Below are 24343 nucleotides of genomic sequence, written 5' to 3' on the forward strand. Positions count from 1 at the left end.
CAAACAAAAAAAAAATCCATAGCACTTGCTGTTTTTAATCTATCCACTGAACCGGCACCTTGTGGCACTTTTAGACAAAACAGTAGGTCAGCAGGAATGTCCTTTAATGGGTCTACTTGAACACTACAGGACCTACAAAGGAAGAGACAACGAGTCGATCACTTGTAGATCATGTGATTCACAGCCCTTGGAGCTTTGGGTTACTTAATGTCAGCCCGGCGGTGTGTTTGCTTCATTCAACTTTTTTGTAGGTGCATTAGTCACGTGGAAGCTTTCAGACAGGGCATCTGTCGGGTTAGGCTGATTGTGCCTTTTGTTTTTCTGTTTCAAAGACATAGACTTCTGAGAAGAGACACCCACAAAGGTTGCACAGCCTGAGGTGAAGAAAGCGAATCCATCACTTTTAATACTGTGTCAGAGAGGCTGATGGAGATCAAAATGAACAGAGCTCCGTCATCTTGTGTGATATTGAAGCCAGCTGAATGAGAGGATTTAAGCTGAGAGGAAACGTACAATATTGGGTCAAAGAAAATCCGGCGAAGGCAATGGTCTATTGTTTTTCTGGAAAAAAAACTGCAAATGTTGAACACATAACTGGAAAGGTTGTGCAATTTTAAAATGGGGAAAATGCAGAGTGAAATTTGAGCATCGAAGCCATGTTTATGCCCATGTTTGGATGATACTCACAATAGATGTTGGTCAATGTGTTTTTATTCAGTGGACCTGAAAAACACAATGAAGGAAAGATCATGCAGACAACCAGACACAAAAATACATCTTTTTTTTGTTTTGTTTTATTCACTCATTTAGAAATTTAAAGCAAAAATGCAGGTCAGATATACTCCCATCAAAGCCTGATGGCCCTAACGCCTCGAATGAAGAGCTAAAATCTTTTTCTTCTTTGCATGAAGCATACACCAGCCCTGAAGTGAAACCAGAGAGAACATAACTTAGTCTAAAGGTTCAGGTCACCACTACTTTATTATTTTCCTGTCACCAAATATTTGTTGCATGGAAACTGTGATCCATCATCCTGTCCTGAAATGAAAACGCCCTCATGCATCCACATTAACACACTCTTTCTGGCAGATGTGACAGGCCCTGTAGACCGTGGCACATTACGACACGTCAGCGGCCGACTCCTTGCCTTCCCGTGTCTCTTTGTAGTTTTTATAATATGGGTGATCGATCAAACAGTACGCCACTCAAATTACCTTCTGGCCTCGAATGATCGCCTTAATTATTTATCATTTTAATTTGCTCAAACATACATTTTGTGTCAGATTTCAGCTTTGGTGTCAAGAGTTTTCATATCAGTTTCATGTGAGTGACAACTGGCCGAGTATATGAAATAAAACCTCCAAGGTGAATGATTTCGAAGCGTGTCCGGGTTTCCCAGGGTCACTGAACGTGTTTCGAATATGGTTATTGTTGCGTTTAGTGCACCCGTGATAAGTTTGGACATCATCTTTCAGACGATTCGGTGTAAATATCCTTACCAGAGGCCGGCGGTCATGTTAATTACAAGTAACACGCATTTGGGATCGAACAATATTCACCAGGCGAGTGAAAATTGACAGACTTGGACTACGATAGGACATTCGGAAAGGGTAATCAAAGTAAAAAGTTTATCCGATATGCCAGCAAGACCAATGGGCATTAAATATGTCCCGTTTAATAGATTTACCTGCCAACAGGGCTGCGATAAACGACGACCTGTTAAATCGGATATATTCCACCAAATTAAAAGCATTTCTATTAATTTGTGGTTCGAATTTGATCGAATGGTGCGTCGTCATACAAATGATGCATAGTCTGTGGTTATCCTTGAACCAAATGTAACAATATGTATCACTATACAAAGTAAAGGGCTACTTGATCGGGAAAACACATACAGAGAACACTAAAATAACCAAAACGCTTCATATCGGGTGCCCCCTAACCTTCCTTTGACATTCATTTCGTCTTGTTTTTCATTCTTTTTTTTCAATTAAAAATCATTGTATGTTATATATGCGCCGCGATACATGTTATGAAATTAACTTTATGGTATCGTTTGAAGTTTGGCCGACTTTTATTTTGATATTCAGCAACCGGAAATAGAGTTGCTAGCTCTGTTAGCTTAATAGTTCACTTGAACTTCAGCTCAAAATAGTACCAGAAAAGTAAAGTTTGTCGATACATATGTGTAAAGCTTTGTGGATATGTGCGAGGACAGTCGTACTACTGAGTAAGGAAGTAACTGGACACGGACTATAATGCTCAAAATCCGACGATATGAGCATATTTGATTAGGCGTACATATTCAGTTTTCTCCCCGAAAAGTAAATAATTTCCGGAGCTTTTTATTTGACCCCTGTTTATTTCCGTCTCGCACAGATTAAGCAGCTAACCAGCCCGAAGAGATAATCGTTAGCTAGTCATCAAATCCAAGTTTGTTAACCTTTTTTGACACTTGTTTAGCACACAGTTGGAGAGGGTCCAGCGGTAGGAGTGTCTTACTCCGATTGCCTCCGAGGAAAAAGTCTTTGAGGTTCCGGTTAATGACTTTAAAAGTGACTTCACTCTCAGTTGGGAATATACAGCGAACGACCACTCTATGCACCCACGGCTTGAACTTTGCCTGAGAGTATGAGGAATAAACTTGAGGTAGTCGAGCAGAAACGCAACGATGCTGGTAAAGCCGAAATAGTCACTTGGCCAGCATAATTCAGTCGCCGAAAGGCATGAGACCTCGTCCACACTTGGCAGATCCTTGGAAGGAGAGACATGATGGCAGCACGCGGAAGACGGAATCGATCCAAGTTGCTTCTTTTCCTCGCTGGAGTCACTTTAGTGGGATATGTAATATTTTTCAGGCACAACTCCGGGGAGGTTAGCGACTCAAATCGACGAGAAGTCCCCGTTGAGTTGGAGGTGGGAGATGAACAGCTTAAGAGACCCGTGTACGAGAAGCCTCCCTTGGATTTGAATGCTCTGGGAGAAATGGGGAGACCCGTGAAACTGAATCTGAACGATGAGGAGAAGAGAAAACAGGAGGAAAGTCTCAAGAAGCACCAGATTAACATATATGTCAGTGACAAAGTGTCACTGCACCGCAGGCTGCCAGAGAGATGGAACCCACTGTAAGCAACTACTTTATCTGCCAACCATTGCACTTGAAAAGCACTTTTAGTGGGGATCAATACAGTTTGGATACCCTAGCAATGCTATAAATTAATTTAGTACATGCTACTGGGTTGATTTGGCTCTCCAAATAGTACTAGTGAGTTATTAGCCATTGGGGTGGTGTAATAAGCCCCTCTTACCATTTATAAACATGACCCATTGTGTTCCCGATCTCCTTTTTCTCATCTTAGTTGCAGAGAGCTGAAGTACGACTACAGGACTTTACCAACAACCTCTGTGGTCATTGCCTTCTACAACGAGGCCTGGTCCACCCTGCTGAGGACTGTCCACAGCGTGCTGGAGACCTCCCCCGACGTGCTGCTCAAAGAGGTGGTGCTGGTGGACGACTACAGTGACAGAGGTAGAGGCGCAGTCAGCGAGGAGAATGGGCTGTTTGACAGCTTTAAAAGACAGAGAGGTTGTTAGAGATACTCGCGTGGAAGCACACGGGCAGATTGGTTTGTCAGATGGAAGGTGGAGAGAGTGGCAAAAAGGGAGATCAAATAGAGACGCAGGAAGCTAGTATCAACTGTAAAACTGATAAGAGGAGAATGGAAATGTTGTCGTGTAGATATCAAGATAATCCATACCGATATCAATGTTTGGGCTTTTTTTTTTCTTCTTTTTCTTAAGAATGTATTTGCGAAAGCCCGGAGATAATCTTGGAGTGAAGTTGATTGCATTGCTGACCTACTGGAATGCCACGCATTTCTGTGCGCTCATTGTTATCCTGTCATATATCTAACATGGAAAATGAAGGAGGTGCATTCTCTGGCCTGCTTTCAAATAAGTCAAGCAGGATTTAATCTCGAGATTATCCTTTCCTTCTATTTGACATCAGTTGGAGAACTTGCGCCAGTGGAGCGTAGATGTTCTTTTTTTTTTTTAAGGGAGCGGTTCTCAAACCGTTTGGATCGTAAACCTATAAGTGAAACAATGCCTGCCTCACCCATTTACTGGTTGTGTCAACATGTCACTCCTCAACAGTTCAACACCACAGAAGGATGTTAATGACTCAGACTGTTTCTTTTTAAAGAGGTAAACAAGGATATGTTCTCAATATTACCCAGACTCGTACATATAAATTACACCATATTATCCTACTCAATATTTCGCAATAAAAGCTATAAAGAAATGAGATATTTTGATGAAAGGTTTAGCGAAAATCTATTGTTTTTTTTTTTTACGTCTCCAAAAATATCATCAAGCCCTTTGAGGGTGTGTGGACCACCAGCTTCGGAGATAATTGTGTGTAACATTTTCTTGAGCACTGGCCTTTGTTCGCAAGCGTTACCTGCTGAATAAAAGCAGCATCAGATCAGGGTTTTTCTGCTGGGCTTGATCTTCATTTATCCGTCTAACATTAGACGCAGTGTTTGGAAAGAAACCAGATCTCATTCCAGTTATGCAGATGCAGATATCGACGATAAGAGATTATTCATTTTTTCTCTCTGTGTTTTGTTTTGGCTTTCTGCTCCTCCGTTTGATTTCCCGAAGCTCATCTGAAGGAGCCTTTGGAGAAGTACCTGTCAGGTTTGAGGAAGGTGCGTCTGATCCGGGCTACGAAGAGGGAGGGGCTGGTGCGGGCCCGGCTGCTCGGGGCTTCCATTACCACCGGCGATGTGCTCACATTCCTTGACTGTCACTGCGAATGCCACGAGGGTTGGTTAGAGCCGCTGCTCCACAGGTGAGAAAACAGACTCCTTTTTCCCAGTGCGGCTTTTAGATCGGCTTTTACGTTGAGCTGTCGCAGAGGAAAACATTAACGCTCAATCAGCCAGCTGTTCTGTAGCTGACTCAGATCCCGTGGCTCCAATAATAATCGCTGTCTTCGGTGCAAGTGCAACACTAAAAGTTTACGCAGGCATTTGAGATGAACACAATGCTTGCTTTGTGCAACTGCTCCCTGCCTCCCCGTCAACAGCTTTTCTTCCCTTTCTCCACAAGGATCAAAGAGGAGCCGACGGCTGTGGTGTGTCCTGTCATTGACGTGATCGACTGGAACACCTTCGAGTACTTGGGCAACTCCGGCGAACCTCAGATTGGGGGGTTTGACTGGCGGCTGGTCTTTACCTGGCACGCTGTCCCAGAACATGAGCAGAAACGCCGCCGCTCGCCCACTGACGTCATCAGGTGCGTTTGAAAAAGAGACTGGAGCTAGAAATCCTGGACTGACATGTGTCTTTCAGCAGGTTAGTGACATTATGGTGTGACCTGTTGTATTTTTCTTTTTTCTTTAGGTCTCCCACTATGGCAGGTGGTTTGTTTTCTGTGAGCAAGAGCTATTTCCATTACCTGGGGACATATGACACAGGGATGGAGGTGTGGGGAGGAGAGAACCTGGAATTCTCTTTCAGGGTAACAAATCCTTCTTATATTAATTGCGTGTAATTAAATGTATTCCGCGAGCTTTATGTGTTTAGGCACATTCAACACGCTGTGTCTGCACTGCTTTAAGCACCAAGCCCACTACTCGCAACATACAGCACAAAAAAACACACTCACGTCTGGTTTAAATTCCCCAACAACCATGTGGCAATTTCCTCTGCGAAACCACAGTGAAAGCATTGTGTCAACACAGCTCGGGAAAACAGGCCAAAGAGTGGAATACTTCAATCACAAAAAAGAATTTGAACATCCTTTTTTTTTTTTTTTTTTTTCTACAATTACTGCAGTTTTTCCCCCATAGGAAGGAACCAGAAATATGTCTCTATAAAAACAAAACAGCCTTTCTGTTTCTTGTGGAGGAGCCACAAGACGTGTGCTTTGTGCTTCCCGATTGAGTCACTGCTAACCAAATCCTCGTGGTGGGGTGGTTTGATGTCTCCTAGATTTGGCAATGTGGGGGCAGCTTGGAGGTCCACCCGTGCTCCCACGTGGGCCACGTGTTTCCCAAAAAGGCCCCTTACTCCCGGGGCAAAGCGTTGGCAAACAGCGTGAGGGCAGCTGAGGTCTGGATGGATGAATACAAGGAGATCTACTACCATCGCAACCCCCATGCACGACTGGTGAGTCCTGCGCAGGCGACATTTTTGAGTGGTATCAAACACGACTACAATGACTGTTTGAGAGGGCTTTGGAGCCAATGTTTTGTGATGTATTGTGAAGGAAGCCTATTCTTTTTTTTATTTATTTTTTTCAAAGAATTCCGTGTGCTCCTTCCTCTCAAAAAATGACACACACGCTCGCACGGCGCGCTCTCGCTCTGGCGTTAAAGCTGCCCTGATTAAGTGACTCTCAGGATACGTGAGCGGCAGACACTCGAGGTGACAGGGGTGTTAGGGCATTCCGGTGTGTGATTACCACCTTCCCGTCTCACTTGGATCCAGTGGGTGTCGCCCACCTGTCCTTGACAGGGTGAGATCAGTGCTAACCCACGGGGTGTCCCGCCTTTGTGTGCGCACGCACGGGCGAGAGTGTGACAGTGTAGTTAAGAGGAGAAGCTCTCCGAGCACAGATCAGGTGGCGCTCATCTCCCGGAGAGGTGGAGGCCTCGCCAAAAGGTAATGCACTACAGCCTCCAACCAAGCACTGCTGCCAGTCTTCTTTTTTTTTTGCCTTACTCGTGGGCAGGGATTGATTTATTTCTTATCGTTTATTTTCCTTCCTTTTTGCATTTTCTTGCATCTGTTTCTGATATTTTGGTGCAGATTTTGTAGATTTTCTCTGAATAAAATCAGCGAGACGTGGGTAGATGGCGGCTTCGCATCCTTAAGTCTGATCTCCACCTTCGGTCTTAATGTGGAGCAGAATAAAACCGAAGCAAAGTGATTCGTAACGTTACAGCGTAAAATGTTCAGGAATGAGATGGACTTGCACGGCTGCACCGGCGCTTGTTGTCCTCTGATCATCCGTGCTGGTGTTTGCCAGTGATATAAGACCCCTTCCTATTCGAATCTGTCTCATGGCCACTAAACTGATGAAAAGCCAATTAGAGCTGTGTTTGGGCAAACCACCAACATCCATCATCCTGCTGTGCTTCTCAGCCCTTCTCCCAGCAATGAAGGAGTGGCGAGCATATGTTCACCGGCAAAGCAAAGTGGCGACCTTGCTCTTTCTCTGATCGTAATCGGCTAATCTTGGTCATTGTGATACTGTGTTTGTGTGTAACTCTATATGCATAAATGTGTTGACAACAGCACGGACTGTACACAAACAGTCCATTGTACGATTCCTAGATACAATAGATCCTCCTGCTCTTGTTTAACTAGGATATCGGAGCGGTTCACTCTTAAAAGGCCTGATTGTTTTGAGGGTTTTGTTATGTTTTGACATGTATTATGATTTCATACATGCATCGAGCATTTACAGGTGGTGCCAGTTGCAGTACAGCGCTATGCTAAGAACACGTACAGTCTGACACAGCAGCTTTCTCATGTGATATGTATATTACATTATCTTTGAGGCTGCGTAGAGGCAGAGACAATAAAGTGGAACTGTCACTTTTTTGGTTTTTAGGAGGCCTTTGGAGATGTGACAGAGCGAAGGAGGCTTAGAGAGAATCTGGGCTGTAAGAGCTTCAACTGGTATCTGGATAATGTTTACCCGGAAATCTACGTCCCGCACGATCGCCCGGGCATGTTTGGAATGGTAAGAACTCTTGAAACCATATCGAAAGTGTTGTGATTAAACTCATGAGCACCACTTCCATTTGCTCCAACTCCAAAATACAAAACTCCAACTCCAAAATAACAATGATATTGATGAAGGCATGCGCTTCATTTAAAGGAGAAATGGCACAAATACACACTACAGCTGCTATCTTTTTTTTCCATATAGCTACACTTCTATTCAGGCTGATAATTTTCAGCTCAGCTCCACTCTGCCCCTCTCTTCCTCAGGGTCTGCCTCTTTTGAGATCTTTGTTACCTAATAACCCCTGGACCATGTTATTAGGCTATGAGAGAGCATACAGCAAATAGTCGGAAAGCTTAGACCTTGCAAGTTTTCTCAGATGCTTAATTTCCCTCCTCTGCAGTGTGACCATGGGCAGCTGGAAGGCTACTGATCCCTCTTTTTGGCACAGTCGCTACAAGAGTCACGTGTTGAACTGCCCAAAGTTTAGAAATGCTCACCACAGAACATAATGGCTGCCAGTTGGTTAATAAGAGCAGTAGTCATAATTCCTCCGTCACTTATTGGCTCCTGAAACTTTGACTTCATTCACTGTCGCTCCATTTGTTTGTTTTTCCTTTAGATTTTAATGGCAAAAAAATAATGAGCTGTTGCTTATAAGAGCAATATTTCATCCATGTTTACTTTTGTAAGACGGTTACTTTGCTCCACTAATGGTGCATTCAATGACAAATAATAAGAATTTTTCCCTTTAATCACCTTGTCAGGATATAAAACATTAAACAAAGTACAATTAGAGCATTATTGACTCATGATTTATGATGTTAAGTGCGGTATGTAACCTGTGATGAGATTTGATGTTAATATCAAACCAAAAAGCAAGAGCAAAAAAAGACCTATCCTCCCCTTTCCGAGGTACAATGTACGCAGCATCGTCTGAAGTCAAAGTTCGGTGGAATTAGTGAGAAAATGGGCTGGATAACCTTGTTAAGTGTTTAGAGTTTCTCTGGAGGTCTGAATAAGACATTTTTATAAATATCGGGCCCAAAACAAGCTGCCAGCGTTCTGTTTTTCTGAGTTTTTGAGTTTGACTTCAGACATCCAAACATATGACCTCAGCCACAAAGATCAAGTGATTTATTTATTTTTTTTTTCCTTTTCCCCTCCATCATTTGTCCACTTTAAAGAACGTTTTATCGCCCTTGAATTATTTGCCTTGATTTACTTCAAATTACCTATTGGTTTGACTGCTTTTTGCTAGCTGAAAAACAGGGGCAAGACCAACTACTGCTTCGACTACAACCCCGTAGACGACCACATGCTGGTGGGCCAACGGGTCATCCTCTACCCATGTCACGGCATGGGTCAGAACCAGGTAAGGAACATCAGCGTTACAGGCCATAAGCCATGAAATTTGCTTACGTTGTCATGCAAAAGATCACCTGCACTGTAGTTTGTTGTTGACTTTTCTGCCAGGGAAGAGAACTCTGCTGATATCAACATGATTTTTTTTAGCAGTTGAATAAAAAGGTTCTGGATAAGGTCTGAACACATTTACTTGTCAGCTTTGTGTTTATTCTGCCTCCTTCTCGGAACCATTTAATGTCTTTTTAACATTAGAACAGACGCTCCCTCCTCCCCGTCACCCCGCTCTTTTATCATAGACGGATTTCTGGTTGTGCCTTCACAAATCCAGGAATAATGCACTCGACTGTCTATCCCAGGTTGCCAAACACGTTGGCACCGTTGAACCAAAGGGAGGGCGCATTTTCCCAATTCTGTTTCCTGTGTGATCGCCGGCAAGCCGGGAGACATTGTGAAATTTAGCGTCGGTACTCCAGAACCCCTCTGTGGACACACACTGATGTCATCTTTGCAGAAAATGGATTCTGCAGTGGCTGTGCTGTCTGCCTTATAGGAGTGCTCTGCATGCTGTAGAATCACAATTTACATTCTTAGACTGCAAACAAACAGGCAGTGCTTGTTTTTATCTACACACACACACACGCACACACACACACACACACACGCACACACACACACACCATCTCTATGTACACTGTGCTTGCTTCTCACTGCCTCTTTGTGAGTCATACACATACATTCAGGCACACACACACACACACACACACACACACACACACACACGTGTGCACGGTGACTAAGATGACATTCTGGTGTAAATGTAAGATGACAAAAAATGAAACACAAAGTCTGCTTGAATTAGCCGAAGTGAAAAATAATGAACCTTAGAGGGAGGCAAGTCTTCTTTTTCTCCTTTAGGTTCCATTTACCTTTTTATCTTTGAAACGGCGCAATTTGCGTGACAGACAAACCCCAACCGTTCTTTTCTTCCTGCCAGTTCTTTGAATACTCGGTGGATGGAGAGATCTGCTATAACGCAAGGGATCCTGCTGGATGCATCGTGGGTGACGGCGTCAGCACCTACTTGACTGTTCAGCTGTGCAAAAAAAGGGGACAGCCTGTACCCATAGATCAGAAGTTTGTCTTCCGAAAGGTAATATAGAAAGTGGATTTTGTTCGTCATGCATGATTATTTTATTTATTTTTCTAAACACAAATTCAAGCCTAGGAGTAGCAGTATGGTGGCAGGGAAACTGTAAAAGTGTGATGCAGTCATTGGGATTATGATTCGAAATGACTGTGCAGTCAGCGCCGTTGTTACTTTATACATTCATTCTAAAAAAAGATTGTAAAACTCATTTGTTAAAACTGGTCTGAAGTGGAGAGATTCCGCCCGGCTGCATTCCTGAGAGCTCCCCGCAGCGTTGGGGAGTCACACCACACCGATGTCACAACCTCGCCATCTAAATGTAAATGGATCTGAAAAAGATCAGAGGGCAAGAGGCAGAGGAGCGGAGAATTGGACAATAGACGGAGCAAAAACGAGAACGAGAATGGAGAGAATATGCAAAAAGAAATGGTGGCTGGGTGTGGAGATCGACGAGGTTATCTGCAAAGAAGACTTTGTGTTCTTCTGTTTTGTTTTTACATGAAAGGCTTAAACACCTTTGAACTTGAACTCCTCATTGGCAATACAAGTGCCTACGAAGGCGATGACTATTGTGTTTTACCTCTGAAATACGCTTATTGTGGCATCAATGTTTCCCCACAGGATGGCAGTCTGTACCATGTCCAGAGCCAGAAGTGTGTTCAAGCAGTGGACAAGACGGACAAGGAAACGCCGGCCCCGTCGCTGCAACCCTGCTCTGACAGCCTCCACCAAAAGTGGTTCTTTGAGGAGAGAATGTAACAGGGTGAAATTAACATATGCATATGTGAAATACCTTTTTTTTTTTTTTTTTTTTTTATCCAAGGCACCATATTCTCAAGAGCGAGCTTATTTATTTGCAAAATGTTTTTTTTTTTAAATGTTTGCCTTGCTCTGAAAGGAGCCCAAATGAGGACGCCTCTGCGCTTCTCTTCCTACCTTAAACTTCTGCACATTTTCGTGCAGCAGCCGGACCAACAGGAAATGATCCCGACGATGTCTTATCGTTTGAAGCACTTTGTTTGTAGAAGTACAGTAAGTGGGAATGTGCATCATCTTTCTAACGGAGGAGATGCTTGAGAATAAGTGATAATCCGCATATGCTGGCATTTTTCCTCTTTTCCCATTTCTCCACTTCACTGCCGTTGAAGTCTTTTTAGAAAGAGGAAAAAAAAAAAACCTTAAAAAAAAACACCCCACCCCCCTCCATAAAAAGTGCTGCATAAATCTATCATCTGTTATTTGTAATTCACATCTTCTCCTGTAGAGGGGGCCAAAGCTCCTCCCTGTTAAGATCCTTTTTCTGATCACCTTCTCCATTTGTCATGAGAAAGGGTGACAAGTCTTCTGGAATTCATCAGAAACTCTTTCAGAAAGCTGCAAGTGATTGATTCCTCTTTTCTACCAGTGGACTATCGCAAAGCCATGAGTTACACGCTACATGCACAAACGTCAGTGCCTAAATTCTGTAACGTCATCGCCTAACTACTGATTACAGGAGAAATGTTTGTCTGTTCTGCTTTGAATTAAGTAACTTTCCAAATTGAACTGTACTTAAAATGGCACGGGTCGTTTCGCAAGCTTTTGTAGTATCTTTTATAACTTTTTCAACTGTTTCAACGTTTTATTTTTTTTTTATAACTACATGCAGGTAAAAAAACGACTCGATTGTAGCCACATTTCATGGATTAGTTTCATGGGTTGTTCCAAAGCTCCATGACAAACTTATTTTAACTTTAGTCTCCTTGATTGATGGGAGTTTACTTAGTTTATGCTGGTAGGTACAACTGATTACACTAAAATGATATGACTGGTTCTTGTTCCTCATCTATTCGAAGCCAAGAAAGTGCCTGAGATATGAAAGAAATGAATATTTTGCAACATGGTAATAAAATCAAGAGAAACATCTTACTAAACGTATATCCTGTGCCTCAGTAAGACAGAAAGAACAGTAGTTATGGGGGTAACAAAGTATCCAGGCTATATTGCATGGGATCCTTGCCTCGAGAGAATATGTTTAACTAGTCATCTGCCACAATCAGACGGCTTTAGATCCATCTGAAGTGGAGTCTTGGTTACTTGTGTGGCTGTCCCTCAGGCTATGCAGAGGAGCAGACAGTTGCTGGTGTCTCCAGAGTGCTGTGATGTTCTTGGATGTGCTGGGATGCCAGATGGCTTACTGATTGATTTTCTGGACCTTTCCCAGCTCTTCATTGCCTCTTATTTCCTCTCTGTGTCAAAGGTGTGCTTGTCTAATCTCCTCCGATGAGCAGTTGTATACGCGAAGAGCAGAAGTCGGCAAGAGCACATTTTTTTGACAACAGAATCAGATAATGGAGGTGAACGAATGAAGCAATTTGTGCCCCTTTCCTTACCGCTAACCTTCACATGCTGCTGGCCCATCAGTCTCAAGAGTTTTGTTAGGAGTCGATGTTCGGGCACCATCGTGCTGAAATGGATTTCTGCTATTGATTCAAAGGTAATATCCTCAATACGATGAGTGGAGAAATTTTTCTAGTACAATAGCTGGGACTTGAGCAGAATGAGAACACCTTTATTTGCCAAATGTAATGAATGGATAGCAATGTGTAATGCTGTTGCCGGGAGATGATACCTTCTGAATGTATGAGCTCACATTCTGCTCTCCCAAAGAGACCTCACTGTATTCTGTATTTGCCATTATGCACATACATTTAAGGATTTATTGCACCGGGCAGAGCTTTGGAAGACAGTACCATTAGATAGCTGTATTAAGTTGGATGGAAGCGGAGGAGAAGTTCCAAGTTTATTGAAATACGGACATAAATACTGGGCTTCAGATCCCAGTAGTCCATCGTTTTTTTTTTGTTAGGATTATGAGTAGTACATTGGACCAAATGACCAGCGGGGATTAGTTATTTCATAATACGAAGGAACAAATCTGTCTCATGACTGTATGAAGTGTTCTAAGGCTTAAAGGGGCTATTAAATTTGACTGATCATGGTCTTAATTGTAATTTACCAAGATCAGCTAAAACTGTGCCTTCAGAGCAGTTTTCTGGTTTGATGTGTTGAACACTTGGAAGAAGAACGGCTGCCATTTTTCAGTTTATCCCCTTAGCCTGTGCACTAAAGAAATATTTGATATTGTTATTAAAATGGGTTATTTATTGTCGCCACATTGCGACATATTTTCTAACCAGGTCCTGGCCGTAAAGTGTTCTTCCTGTGGCATTATTATGCGTGCTAGTCTGATATGGTGCACATTTTAGCGGTGAAGTTGAAATTTTGCCAGTCGAGGGGCATATCTCTGCATCAGTTCCTGCGGGGCTTTTGTATCGCCCAGCCTGTGTTTTTAAACGGATTTTCCAGAATCTATCAAAGCACTGTGAACTTTAGAGTTAACCGAGCGTACTGGGCCTTGTGATACTGTTTTACAACATGTGCATTTTTTAAAAATTCTAATTGTTATGGCAAAACTTCACGGTGAAAACTGTTTTATTGCTGTTCAAGTTGTAAACATGTACAGACCATAATGCCAGATGAAGACAACATGTCCGATGTGTGAACGTTACATTGTGATGAGGAACGTAGAAGAATGTCCTTAACATCTTTTTTTTGTTTTTGTCAATTTGCCGGATCAAATAAAATGACTTTGTTTCCTTGTTGCTGTCGTGAGTTTGAACTTAAGATGAAAACACCCCAGATGTGACCAGTTAATGCCGTTCATTTCTAATGTCCTGAAATCTGCGTCGGCGCTGAAAACGCGCAAAGTAAGTAACAAGCTAAAGACATTTCTCATCAGTTTCTGCCGTTGTTATCAATTAAACTGTGACTCATCTGAGTCCGCGATGATTAAAACAGGCAATCACCCACGTTTAACTGCTGGAGACGTGAATCAAGATGCTCAGAGGATAATGAGAGAAGAAAAGGGATGTGGGGGCGGGTGGCGGCGGAGGGGAGGTAAGTTTTTCAACCATATCTGATTGGATTGGTCACCAGCTGCTTAGTGAGATGTTGCTCCAGAGCCAGGTTTCTCTGTTTGCTCCGGTGCCGACACTCAGCCTTGCAGTCTTTTCTCACTGGTGGTGCTCTGCTGTTTACTCGTGTGGGCTAAGCCTTTGTGTCAGGATAAAGGAGATGTCTCATATGAAATCTAAAATACCGAACTTACTGCCCTGCCATTGTATTAGTCAAAGCAAAAATTCTTCACGAGTGTAGCACACTGCCAGAAATAATCGAAAAGAACATTTGTACCCTACTGAAGACACTGCATGCGACAAGCTGGCTTCTCTCTCCCACAGGTGATATGCTCTGATGCGAAACACGCCAGAACCCTTCACGTTGTGACTAATGCTTCCCAGACACCGCTTAGGAAGCTGCCACTTAGGAAAATGAGATGCACTGCAGAAATCTGCGATGCTGCTGTCTCCTGCACTGTCTTATCCTCATCTTATGTGGGAATGTTTTTCCAAAACATGCAGTGGCTATAAAAAAAAAAAACTAAAAAAACAACCCTTTGAAAACAGTCAGCAAATGCATCCACAGAAACACTGAGAGTTGTCACAGTCTGTTCACACAATGTAGGCGTAGTTTTTGATCCTGGGTGTAAGATGCTGCTCTACAGCTTCTCCCACCACATATGTGTCTTTAATGGCAATGCAAAACAAGGCTCCCCATGGTGCAAGTCTTCAGAGATTAGGCTTCAGTTGTCAGGGAGCGAGGGAAACCATAGGAGGAGCCACACACACACACACACAAACACTGATTGGAAGCCATTTCCTCACTGCATGTAGGTTTGGTTTATGCAATCCCCAATACCCAGAACGGCTCAGGAGCAGTAGCTGTTGGCTGCATAAGACATGACACACTTTCACTTTCAGTAGGGACTCCAGACGGCGCAGAAAACATGTGAGACCTAGATACAGAGATAGAATTGCATTCTTTATTTACCGCCGCTGCCTGACATCTTATTTCAGTGGATCGTGTGGTGATTTAAGTCATCAAATCAGCAATAACCAACAACACTTCAGTTCAGTAGTTATATCAGTGTTCATTTCTAATTGACAGATCTGATAGTTTTCATGGAATTCGGTGAGCAAAACAAAAATTTAAAGAGCAGTTCACATCGCCAGCTTTCAATACTACATGAAAAAGAGAAGATTAAACACAAGTGTGAAAGATTGGCGGCTCACAATTCATTTTACTGCATAAAAGACATTAAGATGTGAGCAACAAATAAATGTTTTATGGCCCCACAAAAACTGCACCGATGTGAAAAGACTGCAGTTACACTTGAGCACCGTGGAAATGGAAACAAATGACGATAATTCTCCAAACACTTAAGAGGCCAGTCTCACAGACGTGCCCCGACTTAGAGCCTTTTTCAGCTGAAAGCCCGCTTCAGTGTAGGATCAAGCTCATCTAATCCATGTCTGTAAAACCAGCCAAAAAAGCATCAAAGGCGGATTACTTGTTGCATATCTGCCTTGAGTCTTCTCCTCTGTTTTTCCGGTTGAGTTGAACATCATCAGGAACTGACTTGTTGAGCCTTGGCTTTCTGGTAGATGTGAAAGGAAAAAAAAAACAATAACAAACAAACAAAAAAACGTGCTTTTCACCTTCTGCGGTGCAGTAATCTGAATCCAAAATTCATACACTCAGTGCCAAGGCTTTGGTGGTGTTAGCTGATAGTGTGCCAACTTCCTTTGTTCATTTAAAGATTCTTATGATTCCATTCTCAACCTGCACAGAAGAGCTGATAATCAGAAAAAGGATGCAAACATACCGCAAATTTATTGGTCTACACTAATTGGAAAAAGCTTGGTGTACAAGGAATTAGAGCAAAGTTCGGTGGTTAGACTCCAATCCTGCATCAATGTAGAACATGACTTGATGTGTGATAGGAACGGTGGAGGTGGGCTACTGTTGAGGCTCCATCTTGGGCAACTGGAGCCGGTGAAGTTTGGGGCGAGGTGGGCTGCGCAACACATGGTCTGGAAGGAGAATGACTGCAGAGGTGAGATTTAAGGATGGAAAAGTAACTGATTGGTTTGGTGAGAAAGAAAGCAGGAAGACCACTGGACCAGAGCAGTGATGTCATAACTAATGTGGATGATTTGACAGTGTGGGGAGGATGGGACTGGCAGCAGTGGAAAAGCCCAAGTGGCAAGAATGAGGAAGAGATCAGATCTCCCTTATTGAATTTTTGTCAAAACCTCACGTGAATCCCAGGGTGACGGTTTTCCCTGCCGGACATTTCACCATGACAAGATAAGCAGTGATACTCACTTGACTTCTCAGTGGTTTTAATATTCTCCGGCCGATGAGTGCATTTTTGTGTTTTTTTGAAAATGTCATTCTAATCAGCTTTACTCATGTTTTATCTGGAAACTGTGAAACTCTCGTGTGCCTTTTTCCTTCTATATTCATCAGCGAGGTCGTGAGACATAGATACATCGAAGGGGTTTAAATGTGTTAAATTGACCAGAAAGAACTGAGGATCCCAAAAAGACGCAAATGTTCGTTAAAGATGCGACACACAACACATATTTCACTTTTAATTCCCGCATTTAGGCATTTTGCACATGGCTTTGACCATGGCACAATGCAGATCTTGTGTGATATTCATGGTGACACCGCAGATGGATTTTAATTAGGAGAGGCATTACCATGGTGAGAGAGAGAGAACAGTCGCAGCCCGTGTCACACTTGTCCACTGAAAAATGGAGTCTGTCACTCTTTTCCCTCACACAGCAAACAGACATGGCAGAGCTGAGAAATATGAGTATGTGTTATGTGGAGTTGACATGAAATCTGATATAAATAGGAATCAATGCAGCTCTTGTGACTGTGATCCTATATGTGGAAGTTTAACAGTATTAACGTTTGTCATTTGTGATTTCCTTGTGTCTCTTTTCCCCGCCAATGTAAAAGCCATTCAAATAATATTTGGCCAAAAGGAAAAGGATGTATTTTGCAAATAAGAGCACCACAGTCATATCCGTTTACACCCCGCCAGGCTGTGATCTTTCACAGTGTCTCTCAGAATAACTTACATCGTCAGAATTCCTCTTAAATGGGTTCCTATGAGATAAAATGCCTCTGCAGGCGATTAACAGTTCCACCCCACTCCATTAATTTCACTTCATAAGATTACTTGATTACTTGCGAAATGGACTGCCTCCTCCTTTCTCTGGGAAATAAAGGCTACAGCGTGTATCTGCCTTTGGACAAAATGAGATTTGAGAGGTTGATTTATTTTTTGATCAAACTCATAATCTGAGATATCTTTGATCAACACATCAGTTGTGTTCAGGTCCACAAAGTGGCCCGGACCCGTTTTAAGAGTTCCAAGTTGGGCATAATGAACTTGAGAAACAACCAATGCCTGTTAAGAAAAAAACAATTTGCCTTGTGTTCTAATCTGAAAGATAATTATGATGATAAAAATCAAGCACCTGATTTCCTCAGGCTGAACATCTGATCTGCTTGGTCAAAAGCAGTGGGGTGCAGACAGCTGCTCATTTTTTACATCATGTGTGTTAAAGTAGACACAGGGAAGGCATTATGCAAATGTGTTACACTGTGATGTCGGCAAGTTGCATGAAAAAAAAAAAGCCTGGACTGTATGCAGTTATGGAGCAGCTTCTTCAGTGGACTTCGGTCTTTGGAACTCATGGGGACCTTTCATTTGCACACATAAAATTCTTTAACATGCTGAATAAAAAGGAAAAACCGAAAACAGTAATGCATCTCATTTGAAAGACAATGTTGAATACTGAAAGCTAAGATATGCAAAATAACAAGAAGAATATAGTATATAACATAAACTAGTATACCAACAGATGAAAATGATCATAAGAATAAAAATAAAATAAAAATCTTAAACTATTTTAAGAAGAACAACCAATACGTTCAGTGTCATATTCACTGAACGCTGTAACCTTGGACCCGTCCATCCATCCATCCATTTCCTGCACTCACGTCGCCCTGTAATGGGCTGGAGCCTATCTTAGCTGTCATGGGGCGAGAGCCAGGGTACAACCTGGATGGGTTGTCAGTCCTTTTTATTTCACACTGAGAGACAGACAGTCACACAGGCTCCAGCACATACATTCGGTCTGTTAGAATCACCAGTTAACCAGAGTCAAATGTGTTCTGTCTGCGGGCGTGAATCCATGTAGTGGCACACAAAACAAGATTTGTGAGATAACAGTGCTAACCATCACCTCGCCAGTTTTATTTCAGAATGGTCATAGATTAACAATGACATAGATCGGCTCACTTTAATGAGAATGATAAGTTGGATGACGAATTTGTGATATTTGGAAGCAACAAATCTTTACTGCAATGTACATGTAGTTGGGAAACATTTAGAAAATTTTATTGACAATAATATCAACCAAAAAGAGGTGCAGATAGATAGATAGTTGGATTCTGAAAAATCTCTTTTGAATGTAAAATGTATCCCAGCATTTCAAAGTAAATGATCATCTGTTCCTCAGCCAGACAGTTAACAACCTCAGGGAGAGGCTATAGATACAATTTATTTCATACTGTATACTTCCTCAGGTGTACTTGTAAAGTCATATGCGTTCTGTACACGAGTTGCTCAGAAATGGCCAAGCGAGATCTGACTGAGTGATGCCGAGCTCTCATTCTCATTCTCCCAGGAGATGAAATAAGTCCAACACCTTTACATGCTCATGGTTTGGAGTGCTAAAGACACTGACATTGCTTTTCACAGTGTATGATTAAATTGAATTCTGCCCTCTCTTGAGGGGCTTTTTCACTTAAGAAGGTTAGTGATGCAGGTCAAATGAACAGATCCCTTGCTGTCTGGGTGTACTCATGTGTGAATTAAATGTCTCATCACTTAGCAATGGCAGTGTCAGCTGTGTAAGTTAATTGTGATGGTCTTCCGTGTGTTTTTTCAGTGGGGTTGCTGGTATGCACACATTTTTATTGAGGATTCGAATGAGAATGTTGTTTTTCTATCATTTTCTGGCATGGCATTATTAATTGCAGTCTATTAATCCTATCTGCTGGTGCAGAGGCAGTGGGTAAGAAACTGGCAACGGGGGAAATACAGTAGCAATAAAGCAGTCAAGCTTCTAGCACAAGCATCTAGGAACTGGCTAATGTTCTTTTAAAAGAGAGACAGCACTTAGAGTTCTTTAGCAGTCGCCATGTCTGGGAGAAAAAAAAAACTATCCCTGCCTCTGCATAATTCATTACTGATGTGGTGATGATGTGCTTGGTCAGACAGACAAGCAACTACCCCGGAAAGAGATATTTATCTAAGATAGATGCAGCACACACACAGTGTTAATCATCTAAATCATTGAGCTGATGCCTTATTCAGCCTGGATAAAACATATTCATCAGGGGTTGTCTCTTGATGCGGCTTCACTCCCACATGGAGTGTATCCCGTCTAAACTCCATTCTGCTTTCACTTTGATGTGACTAGAAGTTCTGACTAACATTTCAAGATGCTGCTCCCTGCTGATACAGAACAAGTTACTTCTAATCATCTCTTAGCCCTCCTGTGCAGATGAAGGTAACCAAAACTGCTTGACATTCTTTGCAAATGTTATCATGCTAAAAACTTAAACTAAGGCAGTGGATGTAAATGCTACGTGACACATTGTTAGTGGTGAATGCAGATGCTGTAGTCTAGTTTTCCCTATGTAATTAGAGAGGATGCTGTATCTTAGACGCATGGTGCCAGCCGGGTTGAGCAGCAGCATAGTGGGTGCAGAGTTCCAGTGAATGCCAGAGCAGAGGGGTGTTCCGGCAGTGAGCCAAGTCACTGACCTTTCCAGTGTGCCGATCAATAAGGCTCAGCCTCGCAGGGCTCCGGAAATCTCTCAGCGGAGAGTGAAGAAGCAGGAGAGTCACACAGTAAGATGATAGCTAATTGCTTGTGGTTTCAAACCTCAGAAACCCCTGCAGGGTGGATCTCTGTGGTAGCATCCAACCCCTTTGCTCCTGGGCACTTCCGTGGAGTGTGGAACCCCAAATCTCTGGGGGCTGTGGGTTAAATCAGTGTTTATCTACCAAGTCATATAAGCTTGCATACAATGATACTGTATGTACGCAAACCACCATATGCTGCAATGGCAATACACTTTTACTTACCTTTTGCTTTTGGCATAAACACAAAACACAAGCCTACATGAAAAAGGACATTTGCTACAGGCAGAAATGCATGACAGCCTACTTTTTACTGCTGGAAGCTCAACTACAGGTTCTCACACGACTATATAAATGTTCACTTTACTGTCCCAAAGTGACAGGTGAGCAATACTCTGTGATACTATGGAAATGATGCTTGTAGAGCTGCGGTCATGAAGTCTGTTGCTGGTAATGAGCCTACAGACATGTGGAGGAGTGGCAGAGAGCAGGGCCAACTCCTCTGACTGCCTAACTCTGCTTTCACCGCCCTGCTTTCATCAAGCTCAAGTGCCACAGCTATTAGACCTTTGTGCTATGTTGAAGGGGGGGAAGCTGAATGTGCCAGTGTGGTTGGCTAGGTTACATGCAAACTGCTTCCCGCAGCAGCTCTTTGATTAACTGCACAAAACGATGATTAGCCTGGAGCATTTCGATTTCTTCAGCATACCATATGTATAAATGTGCTTTCCCTTCTTATTTTGTCTTTGAGTGATGCTTCACCTTTTAATCATTCACAAGTGAAGTGGCATAGTCAAGTGATTTGTTTGAGTAATTCTGAACCAAATAACAATGAACATACCACTAATTCCTGGCCTCAACATTGGGGGTTTTCAATCCAAGCAGCCGAAATTCACTCACATCAGTTGCTGATTTACAAAGACAAGTCAGAGTACACAGTTAGATTCTCTTCCCCTTCAACTTCTTTCATATGAACTGAGTTGCTCACCACCTACAAGTGTCCCTTTAATGAAATCATCGCTCTTCTTGTCCACAACGTTCTCCCAGTTTGTTATTTGTCCTTCTTTGCCTACTTTATTCATCACTTCTTTCTGCCTACAAAGTAGTCAATCTGAAGGGCATGGTTACGGATTCAGAGTGTATCATCATGTCCACATCTGGAGCCTGCAGATCAGAAAAAGCAGTCCAGGTGGGTGTCAACACAGCCACAGGTACAGCATGTAGTTCTCTCTCACTGCTTTCATGAGGAGAACACACAAAAGATGCGATAAAAGACTATTGCGGAAAGAGCCACAAGCACTTTACCGGAGAGGAGTTGGTGAGTGAGCGACAGGTAGCCTGGCTCCAGGGATTTCTAATGAAGAGTCTGCCTGCCTCTTCATCGATCCAGAAGCATCAGCTGATCTGATGCCCGATTGACTGGAAGACACGGAGGAGGGGCTCAGGCAGTACCAGGGGCCACACACGGAGGACAGAAAGCTATAGGTGTGTGTATCCTTTCTTGCCAGTTAAATTGATTATACTTTGACAAAGAAAATCTAGATTTGTGTCATTTGTGATGAAATGTGATGGCGGAAAGTGCTTAAAAGCATTTCTACATATGTGGGTCTAAATGTGTGTCCTCAAGAGGCTGCAAGTATGATTCAGTTGTCTTAAGTGCTGAGCCTGTTTCTGATCTGAGTACATGAAATGACGTGGCAGAAGAGACAACAGCTGTCCACCTGTCACATTGTAGGTCAGCATTTCTTAGCCACTGTCTTGCACACAAACATGCACACTCTGAGAATCACGCAGAGGACACAATATTGACTTGGGCCCGTTTGTTTTCTTGAGGCTTACACATAACTACAAATACAAATTGCCTAATCCCCAATGTAGGCCTAAAACAAGTCTTCATACAAAATTTCATACAGTTTTCTTGTTGGTTATTTCCTTTTTTCATGCAAAGGAAGTGGATTTCATACACACACACACCCCAACACATGCACATATCTCTGCCATCACAGATGCTCCTTCAAGCTCATTATTTCTGGGTCTGACAGTGTGGGGCTTGTTGTGTTGGTTGGGAAATGCATCTTAAGCCCCGCTATCAAATATGAATGAAGCACTGACTTCCTCATCTATCTTTCATGGCTTTCATTTGTTAAGCTATTTGCCTGCAAAAATATTTTTGGATGTTCCCTACTGTTGTGAATAATGCGCTCAAACAGCAGTCAGTACATTATAAAAGCGAACATACTGTTCTTGATTGTGTGTGTTATGTTATAGAGGGTATTTGATTCAGTTATTTGTGTCTATAGGTCATTACAATCATAAGTGATATGAGAAATTTTCATTTCAGTGTTTGTCTTGCATCATGATTAAGGCGGCATGACAATACACTGCTGTGCAACGAAGTGTGAAGTTATCGTCTGTTCTGTAGTTATGTATGTGTGATTGTCCTTTTGCAGTGATTTTAAGTTTTTGATGAGTCTTTTTGAGTGAGTGTGCATATTATGCATTTGTGTATTTTTATCATTTCCCATGCATAAATTAGAGGGTGCATGAATACATACATTTCAAATTCATTCTATTTCCAAACATGCCTGCAAATGTATTTCTAACTCGTCCTTTCTACAGAAGGATATCACGGAACATGTTTTACGTAACCTCTCAATATAAATGCACGTGATAGCATCACAGAAGATGAACTGTGTATGAATATATCCAGCGCCGTCAACAACATGGCAGCTCAGTGTATCTCCATGAACACTGAACAACAGAAGGCGCTCAGTCTGATGACAGGAGCTGCTTTTTGCTGAATGAAGCTCAGGTGAGCTGAATGGTTTATTTAACAACAATATGGAAAAGGTTGCAATCATCCTACTGATACACTTAGAGTGAAATTCACAGACATAACCCTAAAATAAGCAGACATGATAGGTATTTACTTTGCATCTCTTGTGCATTTTTACATGCTAATTTGGGGCAATTTTACCTCTCTTTATGACTTAATTTGTCATATTCTCATAACAATGATTTAGTGTCTTATTTCTGTCATTTCATCACCTTTGTGGTTGCTTTGTTGCCCATATTTATATCATATTTATAAGATTAGGGCCTTACTGACTCTCTAGGCCCTTGGGCCTGTGTGCCCTGCAGGTCCACTCAGTAATTTGTCTACATGTGTATAAAAGTTGCCTTGTCATCACTGTCTTGGAAAGAAATTGCAAGTCGTTGATCTGATTGAAAACATAGATTTAGAGTGCAGCTCTCTAAAGCCTTTGAAAGAAAGCTGTTTGTAGTCAGATCAAATGAGCTGGCCTCGATTGAGGAAACACATACAGAACACCCGAGACTGAGCAGAATGTCAGCACAAGTGCGCACAGACTTGACACTGAACTCCAGAGTTCAAATTGCTTAGCCACTACGAAGCTGCTGTCTGCAAGTAATTCACAGGCAATCAATGAATGATCAATACACACGCTGGTAATGAGAGAAGCTGGGCATCTCCTGTGTACATGTACTTCAGGAAATAATGTGAAACTCCAGCTTTCTTATTAGCTAGTTTATTGGCTGTCTTGCCACCTCGGGCCCAAATTATCGAGCTGATGATCTGACACCCAACCACCAAATCAGAGACGACACATTGACATATTGTCACTTGTGACTTCAGACTGGACTTCTTTAAACTTGAGGTTATGCTGTGCCTCACAGACTTGTCTATAAACTTCTAAACCCATGGGAAAACTGTGCAAAACTCAGACAAAGACAATATGACACCACTCTGTGGAGTATTCCAAAGGAAACACTTTCCTTTTTATTTGTTCGTATAAAAATGTACAGGCATGTGGAACTGCTGTTAAAATGATCCGCCTTGCTGGGGAGCAGCTATGCTGTAGATGACGTTTGAAACATTCATTGTAAGTGTGATTATGTAAGTCACAGTTCTTGCTATTACTAGGACTTGACAGTAATCAAAATAGCGTCCTCCCACAGCACAGCCACGGTTGAAGCTCTTTGGAAGGCAGCGTCCTCCTTTATACTGTCTGTTCTCATGTTCTTGATTTAATTTCAGAATGGAAAAAGAAAGGCTACGATAACCTCTCCTGACCAGGCCAAATGTGGCATGCCTGCTCAAGATAATTTCTCCAGAGGGCACGACAGAGGACGACCTTTAAATCAAAAGCATTATTTTTTTCTTTTTACTT

At 42.4% G+C, this 24343-nt stretch overlaps 2 protein-coding genes across 2 annotated transcripts in view; both read left to right on the plus strand.

The window, feature by feature from the left end:
* poc1bl (POC1 centriolar protein homolog B (Chlamydomonas), like) overlaps nt 1–24343 on the plus strand; it is a 253257-nt gene that overhangs the window by 18661 nt on the left and 210253 nt on the right. The gene's annotated exons all lie outside the window — the stretch shown is intronic.
* galnt12 (UDP-N-acetyl-alpha-D-galactosamine:polypeptide N-acetylgalactosaminyltransferase 12) lies at nt 2331–12175 on the plus strand. Its single transcript, XM_072369937.1, has 10 exons — nt 2331–3125; nt 3360–3529; nt 4666–4855; nt 5116–5301; nt 5409–5526; nt 6000–6176; nt 7627–7758; nt 9005–9118; nt 10106–10261; nt 10880–12175. Exons 1-10 carry the CDS (start codon nt 2770–2772, stop codon nt 11015–11017), a joined length of 1737 nt encoding a protein of 578 aa, XP_072226038.1. The 5' UTR covers nt 2331–2769; the 3' UTR covers nt 11018–12175.

Source organism: Leuresthes tenuis, unplaced genomic scaffold, assembly GCF_036924035.1.
Source record: "Leuresthes tenuis unplaced genomic scaffold, fLeuTen1.0.hap1 SCAF_18, whole genome shotgun sequence".
Taxonomy (NCBI): Eukaryota; Metazoa; Chordata; class Actinopteri; order Atheriniformes; family Atherinopsidae; genus Leuresthes; species Leuresthes tenuis.

Bases quoted from the DNA above. Each gene is read 5' to 3' on its own strand.
- galnt12 (XM_072369937.1), top strand. From the start codon at position 2,770: ATGATGGCAGCACGCGGAAGACGGAATCGATCCAAGTTGCTTCTTTTC. The intron at 6,177-7,626 runs GTGAGTCCTGCG...TTTGGTTTTTAG, and splicing joins GCAACCCCCATGCACGACTG to GAGGCCTTTGGAGATGTGAC. The intron at 7,759-9,004 runs GTAAGAACTCTT...GCTTTTTGCTAG, and splicing joins GCCCGGGCATGTTTGGAATG to CTGAAAAACAGGGGCAAGAC.